We start from the raw sequence: 10,463 nt of genomic DNA, 5'->3' as shown, positions 1-10,463 counted from the left end.
TCTCACTCTGTCACCCAGGTTGGAGTGTAGTGGTGCGATCTCGGGCTCACTGCAAACTCTGCCTCCCAGGTTGAAGTGATTCTCCTGCCTTAGCCTTCCACGTAGCTGGGACTACAAGCACACACCACCATGCCTGGCTAATTTTGGTATGTTTTTTTGTAAAGATGGGATTTTTGAGACCCACTCAAAAAAATAAAAAATAAAAAGTTAGCCGGGTGTGGTGGCACACCGGGTAGTCCCAGCTACTTGGAAGGCGGAGGTAAGAGGATTGCTCAGGCCCAGGTAGCCAAGACTGCAGTGAGCAGTGATCGCACCACTGCACTCCAGCATGGGTGACACAGCAAGACTCCGTTTCAGGAAAGAAAAAAAGTGCTGCCTCTAAGCCAGCACAGCTCATAGCTTTGAGCTGGACCCCGTCTCTGCGCCGAGTGCCGATGAAAAGGTTTTACAGCACCTACTTCTGGCCTTAGGGCCTAGAGCCGTTCTGCTATGTAGCAAAGCCGGCAGAGCCGACTGTGTGCACAACGTCCTGGCGACGGATCTGAACCATCGTTCCCATGGCATTCGAGTGTCTCAGACTGGAAGAATTCAAGTCCTGACAGTAAGCGGGGCAGGGAAGAAGGCGCGCCAGCAAAGGGCTCCACCCTGCCAGGGTAACAGTTACCATCCATGATCACCATCACTTCCAATTCAGAAAGAAAAGCCACTGAGCCCCAGAAGCAGGAGAGTCCACGCCAACAGGAAAAGAGCTCCACCACGGAGCACGCTGCTGCTTTTCCACAGGACTCTGCCTGGTTTATCCTCCTGTGGACAGGCTCAACGCCCTCTGCACCCAGGAGCAGAGCAGACACAGAGACCCTGAGGCAGCATCCAGCCGAGGCCCCCACACCCAGACCTACCTCCACTCCCACGACTGAGGCCAGGCGACACACTGACAACAAACACACAGGGCAGAGGCCAGAAACAGCCCTGTCTAGGACTAGACCGAGCCCCCCATCTCTGAGCTCAGTCCTGCAACTCGAGGCCCCTCGGCTCAGCCTGGATAATGTCTGTGGGGTGGCACGGTCACCATTAAAACCCTCTGACTCAAGGCCGGGCAGAGTAGCTCATGCCCGTAATCCCAGCACTTTGGGAGGCAGAGCGGGGAGGATCACCTGAGGTCACAAGTTGGAGACCAGCCTGGCCAATGTGCTGAAACCCTGTTTCTACTAAAAATACAGAATTTAGCCAAGTGTGGTGGCAGGCGCCTGTAATCCCAGCTACTCGAGAGGCTGAGGATGGGGAATCTCTTGAACCTGGGAGGCAGAGGCTGCAGTGAGCAAAGATCGTGTCACTGCACTCCAGCCTGGGTGACAGAGGGAGACTGTGTCTCAAAAAACAAACAAAAACGCTTCCACCTCAAATCCACAGAGACAGCAGGTCAGTGGTTGCCAGGGCATGAGGTTTCTTTGTTCCAAAGTTTACACCATGCTGTATCACTGTACATACGTAAAGACACTGAAATCTACTGAATTTCATGCCTAGAACAGGCAGATTTTATGGCATGTAAATTACATCGCAATACAACTGTTTAAAGAAAGGAATCACCTTGGCTCAGCACATCACAGGACGGGGCCAGGAAGGACGTGAGGCTCCACCTGGACCGCAGCTCTCTGAGGGCGGGAGGCCAGGGCAGCGCAGAGGAGGGTCCTCAGGCCCTGGACACAGATTAGCAGGGGCATCAGGGACCACGTAGCACAGAGCGGCCACAGAGCGGATGCCCTTCCGCCTGTCTCACTGCCATGTGTACAAGTCTGCCACCAGAGATCCAGGAGCTCCCAGGGCTGTGTTTCCCAGCAGGTGACTCTGCCCCTCCGGGTGACACTGGGGGATGTCTGCAGCACTGGTGGTTGCCACGGCCGGGGGAAATCCAGGCATGGGGTGGGTGAAGGCCATGGACACTGCTCAGCTCCCTATAGTGACCCACACACCCCCATCCCAAGAACAATCCAGCCCCAATGTCCACAGTGTCAAGGAGGGGCCAGAGCACACCCAGGTCTAGAGCCGCCACCCCTGCCCTCTGGTCTTTCCGGCTCTCCAAGGCAAGACGCAAGTGAGCATCACCCAGAAGCCAGTTACAAGGGCAGAGCTCACCCACACACACACATGCCCCTCCCGGACCCAGATGCCTTGGCCTTGAAGCCACTTCCACCCACACGTACCAAGCCTTCTGCCCAGAGGCTGCCTTTCGAAAACCCCTGAAAAGGAGTAAAACAGACAAAGAGGCCCAAGCCCTAGAGAGAGAGGTTCAGAAGAATGAAAACAGCTAACTGCCCATCAACGAGTGAACCACACACACAAGGAGGGCAGCTGACACTACAGCAGCACCCCCTGCACACCCCAGCCCTGCTGACCGGCTGCGGGAGGCAAGGCTTCTTCGGCTTTCATAGTTGCTGCTGGGAGCGGGAGTGGGGAACGGCTCTGCAGGCAGCAGGCACTGTCCTGGGGGCTGGGCAGACCTCACGCCTCCACGGCTTAAGACCATTCATAGGCCGGGCACAATGGTTCACGCCTGTAATCCCAGCACTTTGGGAGGCTGAGGTGGGCGGATCACGAGGTCAAGAGATCAAGACCATCCTGACCTACATGGTGAAACCCTGTCTCTACTAAAAAAAAATAAAAAAATTTGCTGGACATGGTGGCTCGTGTCTGTAGTCCCAGCTACTCAGGAGGCTGAGGCAGAATTGCTTGAACCCGGGAGGCGGAGGTTGCAGTCAGCTGAGAGTACGCCACTGCACTCCAGCTTGGTGCCTGGCGACAGAACAAGACTCTGTCTCAAAAAAAAAAAAAAAAAAAAGACCATTCATAAAACAACCCCACATGGAAACAACCCATATGTCCACCGACCAGAGACCATGTACGGAAGCTGTGTGTAAACAGCACAGTCACCCAGGGCAAGGACCAAGGACAGCTCCCCACCATGCTGGGCAGCAAAGCACACACAACTCAGGCAATTACACCTATGGTTCAGGGACACAAACTTAAGTGATACAAAACTACAAGCAAGGCCAGGCCAGTGGCTCACTCCTGTAATCCCAGCACTTTGGGAGGCCAAGGCAGGCACATCACAAGGTAAGGACTTCGAGACCATCCTGCCCAACATGGTGAAACCCATCTCTACTAAAAATACAAAAACTAGCTAGACGTGGTGGTGCGCACCTGTAATCCCAGGTACTCAGGAGGCTGAGGCAGGAGAATCGCTTAACCCAGGAGATGGAGTTTGCAGTGAGCCGAGATCGCACCACTGCACTCCAGCCTGGGCGATAGAGCTAGGCTCCGTCTCAAAAAAAAAGAAAAGAACAAGCAAGTCAAGGAAATTAAACTCACAGAAGTCAGAATCATTATCATAATTAGCTGTACAGGCCAGGTGTAATCCCAGCACTTTGGGAGGCCAAGGGGGGTGGATCACTCAAGATCAGAAGTTCGAGACCAGCCTGGCCAACATGGTGAAATCCTTTCCCTACTAAAAATACAAAAATCAGCTGGGCGTGCTGGCAGGCACCTATAATCCCAGCTACTTAGGAGGCTGAAGCAGGAGAATCACTTGAACCCAGGAGGAAGCAGAGGTTGTAGTGAGCCAAGACTGTGCCACTGCACTCCAGCCTGGGCGAGAGTGAGACCTCATCTCAAAAAAAAAAAAGGCTGGGCGCAGTGACTCACGCCTGTAATCCCAGTACTTTGGGAGGCCGAGGCAGGCGGATCACCTGAGGTCAGGAGTTCAAGACCAGCCTGGCCAACGTGGTGAAACCCTGTCTCTATTAAAAAAAAAAATTAGCTGTACAATGGTCTATGCATTGCATATTTCGCAATTAAAGATGCTCAGGGGTGGGGGAGGAAGCATACCTAGAAGCACATCCTCGTCCACCACCACGAGATTACAGGGGTCGAGGGCACCTGGACAACGGGAGGCATTTGGGAATTATGGGAGAATTTTCTTACCATCAAGTAGGGTCAGCGGCTTTTAATTTGGGGACAATTCTACCTCCAAGAGATACTTTTGTCCGGGGACACCTGTGATTGGCATGACTGGAGGAGCTCCTGGCATGAAGTGGGTGGGTCCTGCCCAGAATGGCTCTACCCAAAGAATGATACAGCCCCAACATCCACAGTGCTGAGGCGCAGACGCTGATGTAAGGGAATGACTGATGTCATTTAAAAAAAACCAGAGGCCGGGCGCGGTGGCTCAAGCCTGTAATCCCAGCACTGTGGGAGGCCGAGGCGGGTGGATCACGGGGTCAAGAGATCGAGACCATCCTGGTCAACATGGTGAAACCCCGTCTCTACTAAAAATACAAAAAAAAAATTAGCTGGGCATGGTGGCGCGTGCCTGTAATCCCAGCGACTCAGGAGGCTGGGGCAGGAGAATTGCCTGAACCCGGGAGGTAGAGGTTGCGGTTAGCCGAGATCGCGCCGTTGCACTCCAGCCTGGGTAACAAAAGCGAAACCCCAACTCAAAAAAAAAAAAAAAAACACCAGAAAACACATTCAGTTCAAATTATAGAGAGAGTCGGAGTCTGCTCGGGAGGCTGAGGCAGGGAGAACTGCTTGAACTCGGGAGGTGAAACCTGCAGTAAGCCGAGATCACACCAACGCACCCTAGCCTGGGTGACACAGCGAGACTCCATGTTGGGGGAAAAAAAAAAAAGAAAAAAATAATAATAATAAAAAGAAAAAGGGGAGAAAACGTTCCCAAAACTATGAAAAGGACTTGTGAGAAGGAAACAGGAAGAGTGGTTTGGCTTTGTCCCAGTTCTATTGAGCTTTAGAAGCTGAGGACACCCCCAGGTGGATTTCCACCCACCTGCCAACATCATCCTTGCTGATTCTTAAGGATGCAGGCAACTCAAATAGGCCAACACACACGCCAAGCACACCACGATTTCTCACGCTTTCTGGACTCACCTTAATACTTAATGGGTTTTGCATGGTAACCCAGTAAGCTCACACGTGCACGCAAGTATCACACACAGAAATCAAAGTTTCAGGACAGGACAATTACTGCACCTACCTGCACTCTGCTATTTTCTAGTTTCTTTTCCTTTTTCTTACCTAGCATAACCCATTAAACTGAACTTACAACCCACAAAGAGGTCACAGCCTGAGGACTGGAAAAGTGAACTAGACAACCTTACTTAGAGCACCCTGGCGCTTCCAGAAACCATGTTTCACTGCAGCATCCTCAGCATCATTCAGCAAGGAGGGGGGCGACTGTCATCCCCACTTACACAGGAGGACACAGCGCAGGGGCTCTCCGGGGGCTATCCCATGAAGGTAGCCCGAGCCCCTGGACGCAGATCTCCCAAACTTCATGATTCCACTCAATCGCCCTGCCTTCCACAAGGCTCTCAGAGTCATTGCTAAGCTTTGTTTCCATGATGCCACTCTCAAGTTTTAGGGGAAAATCTATTACGAAACAGAAACTTTTTTTGGAAACTATACTGCTGCAGAAAAAATACACTGTCAACAGTCCTCACTCCGGGTGCAGTGGGCGGGAGGGAAGAACCTACAACATGCGGTCTACAGGGATGAGTGGAGGGGCTGGGGGAGCCACTAGAACTGTCACTGAACAGTCATTTGCTGCTCTCCAATCAGGAGTTCCCGCCGCTGCAGAGAACATCCAGAATCAGATGTGAACACCTGAGTCATGACCCTGGGAGCCACAGCAATCGTCTTCCGGTGAGAAAATTAGGGTCCCTGTGTCCTGCCTGAAATCGCCGACTGGCCAATGGTAGGGCCCTTGAGGAAGCCTGGACTTTAAGGACAGCTCTGAGCCGTTATAAAAATGTTTCCTGGCCAGTCGCAATGGTTCACACCTGTAATCCCAGCACTTTGGATGGCCAAGGCGGGCAGATCACCCAGGATCAGGAGTTCGGGACCAGTCTGAGCAACATGGTGAAACCCTGTCTCTACTAAAAATACAAAATTAGCCGGGCATGGTGGCGCATGCCTGTAATCCCAGCTACTCAGGAGGCTGAGACAGGAATCCCTTGAACCTGGAAAGCAGCGGTTGCGATGAGGTGAAATAACGCCACTGCACTCTAGCCTGGGCAACAAGAGCAAAACTGTCTCAGAAAAAAAAAAAAGGGCCAGGCACAGTGGCTCACACCTGTAATCCCAGCACTTTGGGAGGCAAAGGGGGGCGGAGGATCACGAGGTCAGGAGGTCAAGCTCATCCTGGCTAACACTGTAAAACCCCATTGCTACTAAAAATACAGAAAATTAGCCAGGCGTTTTGGTGAGTCCCAGCTACTCAGGAGGCTGAGGCAAGAGAATCACTTCAACCTGGGAGGCACAGGTTGCTGTGAGCCGAGATGGTGCCACTGCACTCCAGCCTGGGCGACAGAGGGAGACTCCGTCTCAAAAAAAGTTTCCAACACCAATACTCCCTTCAACGGGCCCATGCTTGTGGGGAAAGTGCTATCAACTCACACCAACTCCAAAGGAAGAAACCCAGGCTCAGAAGCTACCCAGCGAAGACAGGCACACCTCCCTGAAAACCACGCCCCTGACTAAAGGTGTGGTCGTCCACTGGGCAGACTCCCTGGCCTGTCCTCAGGATCCCAGTACAGGCTGCTCAGTGGCATGCGCTAAAGGGGGCTGGGACGGGCGCTGGGAGATCCTGTCCATGCAGAAAAGGTCCTCTCAGGAAGCAAGTCACATTTCCAATCTGGTGAACCATGCTCAGCACAGTAAAAACCAGGCCCATCAGCAATGCTTTCAAGATTCCATTTGGGGGGGTGGGGGAAATGCTGCCTCACAGCCATCACAAGGAGGCAGCTTTGGGCTGGACTTCCGTCTCTGTTGACTGAGCATCAGGAAGAATCTGAACATTGTCGAGTTAGTTACACATTGTAACCAAAGCAGTTACGGAGTGCTTCTGAGATGCTGACAATCAAGGAGGCCGAAGAGAAGGGAATGGGGGTGGAGAAGAACTCAGACCTCATTAAGGTGGCGGCAGGCAAAGCCATTGCCACTTGTGGAAAAGTGTGAAGGTGTAAGCATACGGCAAGAGCTCAGGTTCCCAGGGAGAGGGGCATGGGCTGAGGGACTTGCTGCCTGCAAGCAAATCTCTTAATGGCCCTGCCCTCCTGGCACCTCGTGCCCCACACGGCCTCTGGTAGTGGGACTGGTGCTGTATCGGCCGGCTGCTCTCCTTCAGACCCGCCTCGCTGTCCAAGCAGGAAAGGAGACAGGCAGTCGCTTAGGTGGGAGACGTTCTAAGGCTTCCACTGCCCAAGAGCTGCTCCGGCCCCGTCCATGAAGCCAGGCACCTGGTAGCCACTATGCCCATTCTTCTTCAATCTAGGTCACAGGTTGGGGGAAGGGAGGGGCGAGAAGGAAACGATGCCCGTAGTTGTAATTTTACTTCTGGAAAAGGATTTCCTCGCCCTGGCTTTCAGGTTCCTACTTGAAGTCAGCTTCCCCATTCCAGGCCCCCCCCAGGCTGCTATCTCACTGGGGCTTAGGATGGAGAGTCCCTCCTCCCTCTCAGCAGCAGCCCCGCCTTCCTCGAAACAGGGGCACAGGAGGCAAGGCCCCAACACCACCACCACCCTCCACCCCGGCCGGCTCCCAGCCAGGCCCCAGGGAGGGACTTCGACGCGCATTTACACCACCCAGGAGGAAGGAGTCTCTCCAGCGGCGGCCCAGGACCCCCGGCCTCTGTCTCCCAGGGAGGATCCGGGGGCGGGGCCCGGGACCCTGCATTTTTTTTTTTTTTGAGACGGAGTTTCGCTCTTGTTACCCAGGCTGGAGTGCAATGGCGCGATCTCCGCTCACCGCAACCTCCGCCTCCTGGGTTCAGGCAATTCTCCTGCCTCAGCCTCCTGAGTCGCTGGGATTACAGGCACGTGCCACCATGCCCAGCTAATTTTTTGTATTTTTAGTAGAGACGGGGTTTCGCCATGTTGACCAGGATGGTCTCGATCTCTTGACCTCGTGATCCACCCGCCTCGACCTCCCAAAGTGCTGGGATTACAGGCTTAAGCCACCGCGCCCGGCCGGGACCCTGCATTTTTAATCGGTGATTCGGAAACACGCTCGGGTTGGAGAATCTCTGCCCAGCGACCTCACAAGTCTCCTGGGAGGGGTCACTCGAGCCAAGGAGAGGCGGGCTGCATCTCCCTCTGCGCGAGGGAAAGGAGGGTCCAGGGGAAGGGCACCCATCGGCGGGGCCCAAAGCGTTACATTTAGAGGAGCGCTTCCCCTCGGGGATCTGCCGAGACGCGGACCCGAGAGGGGCGGCCCCAGGACCTTCGCCCCCTCGGGGATAAACTGAGGCTGGGGGACCGAGGAGGTGGGCGGCGCCCCAGGCCCGGGGCAGGCAGGGCCGGAGCCAGAGCGGGACCTCGAACTAAGAACCCGGGCGGGCTGCAGACCGAACAGGCCCCGTGAGCAGGGCCGGGCCCGGGGCCGGGGCGGTGACCAGGCCGGGCCGCCCCTTGGCGCGCCGGGCTCACCTCGTCCTCCTTGTGGTTGCGGATGCCGCGGACCAAGTCCTGCAGGTTCTTGTCGAACATGCGGTCGATGCTGCCCTTCACCATCTTGAGGGCCATCGCGGCGGCCCACGGGCTTGTGCCCCGGGAGGCCCGCGGTTGGGCGCCGTCAGGGGGCCCGGGGCCCGCGCCTGCCGCCCGCGGAGCGCTGCGCAGCCGGCCGCTGCGGCGGGGCAGGCTCCCAGGCCAGGGCGGCGGCGGGGTCCGAGGACCGCGGCAGAGGCGGCGACCCGCTCAGCAGGTGCCGTGATCCCGCTCCGGGCCACTTGCAAATGGCGGACAAGATGGCGGCGGGTCAGCTGACGGCAAGCGCCCGGTCCCAGCCGAGTCGGCCCCGGAAGCCCCGCCTCCCAGGAGGCCCCGCCCCTCCACCTCCAAGGCGGGGGAGACGCTGCGTTTCCTTGACGACGACAGGTGGCCCAATGGAAATGTGTTAACACCGTCTCCGGCGTGCGTCCCCGCCTTTTCCGGCCCACAGATCTGCGCTCTCATTGGTCAGTGGCCTTCAAAACTCCACCTTCTTCCTCGTTGTGACTTCTAGCCACGCCCCTTAAGGCCCGGTCCTGACCCTCCCATCAGCTGACAGGTATGGGCGGGACGCACACGTGGAACTTAGCCGGCAAGTTCCCGGGGAAGACTGGAGCTCCGCCTTTCCTGAATGTAAAACCTGACGCGGCCTGAGAGCCTCCAAATCCAACGACTGGGCGAGGGGGACGGATCCTGTGGTTCCCGCAGCCTCACAACATCTTGTGAAATGAGCAGGGCAGGCATTAACATGCCCACAGAAAGAAAATGAGGCCAAGGACGGTACTTCGACATTGTCATTCATTCATTAAACGTTTATCGAGGGCCCATTGTGTGCCAATCATGCGGCAGTAAATGAGAGGTACTGAGTCCTTGCCCTCCAAGATACAACATTAAGATTGTAAAAAAACTTTCGAGGCTTGGCCAGGCGTGGTGACTCACGCCTGTAATCCCAGGACTTTGGGAGGTCGAGGCAGGAGGATCACTTGAGGCCAGGAATTAAAGACCTCCATGACCAGCATGATGAAACCCCGTCTCTACTAAAAATACAAAATATTAGCTGGGCATGGTGGCGTGTGCTGTAATCTCAGCTACTCAGGAGGTTGAGGCAGGAGAATTGCTTGAACCCAGGAGGCGGAGGTTGCAGTGAGCCAAGATCGCACCACTGCACTCCAGCCTGGGAGACAGAGTGAGATTCTGTCTCAAAACAAAAACAAAAAAAAAGTCAGTTGGGCATGGTGGTGGGTACCTATAATGCCAGCTACTGGGGAGGCTGAGGCAGAAGAATCGCTTGAACCCAGGGGTGGAGGTTGCAGTGAGCCGAGATTGCCCCATTGCACACCAGCTTGGGCAACAGAGCAAGATTCTGTCTCAAACAAACGAAAAAGAAGGGATTGCTGGGCATGGCGGCTCTATATCTTTGATGGATGTATTCGTGCATTTCTATTGGGAGCAGTAGAGGAAGAGCTGGATGATAGAATATATGTGCACTAGCATTGGAAGCTGCTGGCAAACAGCTTCCTGATGTCCTTATGAGTTCCTTTTGTACCCCACCCCCGCACCCCCGAGAGGGAGTCTTGCTCTATTGCCCAGGCTGGAGTGCAGTAGCATGATCTTGGCTCGCTGTAAGCTCTGCCTCCCAGGCTCAAGTGATTCTCCTGCCTCAGCCTCCTGAGTAGCTGGGATTACAGGTGTCCACCACCACATCCAGCTAATTTTTTGTATTTTTAATAGAGACGGGGTTTCACCATGTAGACCAGGCTGGTCTTGAACTCCTGGCCTCAGGTGATCTGCCCGCCTCTGCCTCCTGAACTGCAAGCCTTGCAGGTGTGAGGCACCACACCAGCCCCAAAAATAAATCATAAAAATAAAAAACATATATATATGGTTTTTTTTTTTTTTTTT

The 10,463-nt window shown here is 54.9% G+C and overlaps 1 protein-coding gene across 1 annotated transcript in view; it reads right to left on the bottom strand.

Annotated features, from left to right (window-relative positions):
• The window catches only part of AP3D1 (adaptor related protein complex 3 subunit delta 1), a 47,782-nt gene extending 38,896 nt beyond the window's left edge, over positions 1 to 8,886 (bottom strand). Inside the window, exon 1 of the mRNA XM_017514382.2 lies at positions 8,499 to 8,886. Within this exon, the coding sequence (XP_017369871.1) occupies positions 8,499 to 8,594 (96 nt within the window). The 5' untranslated portion in view covers positions 8,595 to 8,886. The remainder of the gene's footprint in view (positions 1 to 8,498) is intronic.
• Positions 8,887 to 10,463: the final 1,577 nt, after the last annotated feature.

The sequence above is a fragment of the Cebus imitator genome, unplaced genomic scaffold (assembly GCF_001604975.1).
Source record: "Cebus imitator isolate Cc_AM_T3 unplaced genomic scaffold, Cebus_imitator-1.0 Scaffold524, whole genome shotgun sequence".
Lineage (NCBI taxonomy): Eukaryota > Metazoa > Chordata > Mammalia > Primates > Cebidae > Cebus > Cebus imitator.
The sequence above is the reverse complement of the archived record's forward strand: the minus strand, read 5'-3'. Positions and strand labels throughout refer to the sequence as shown.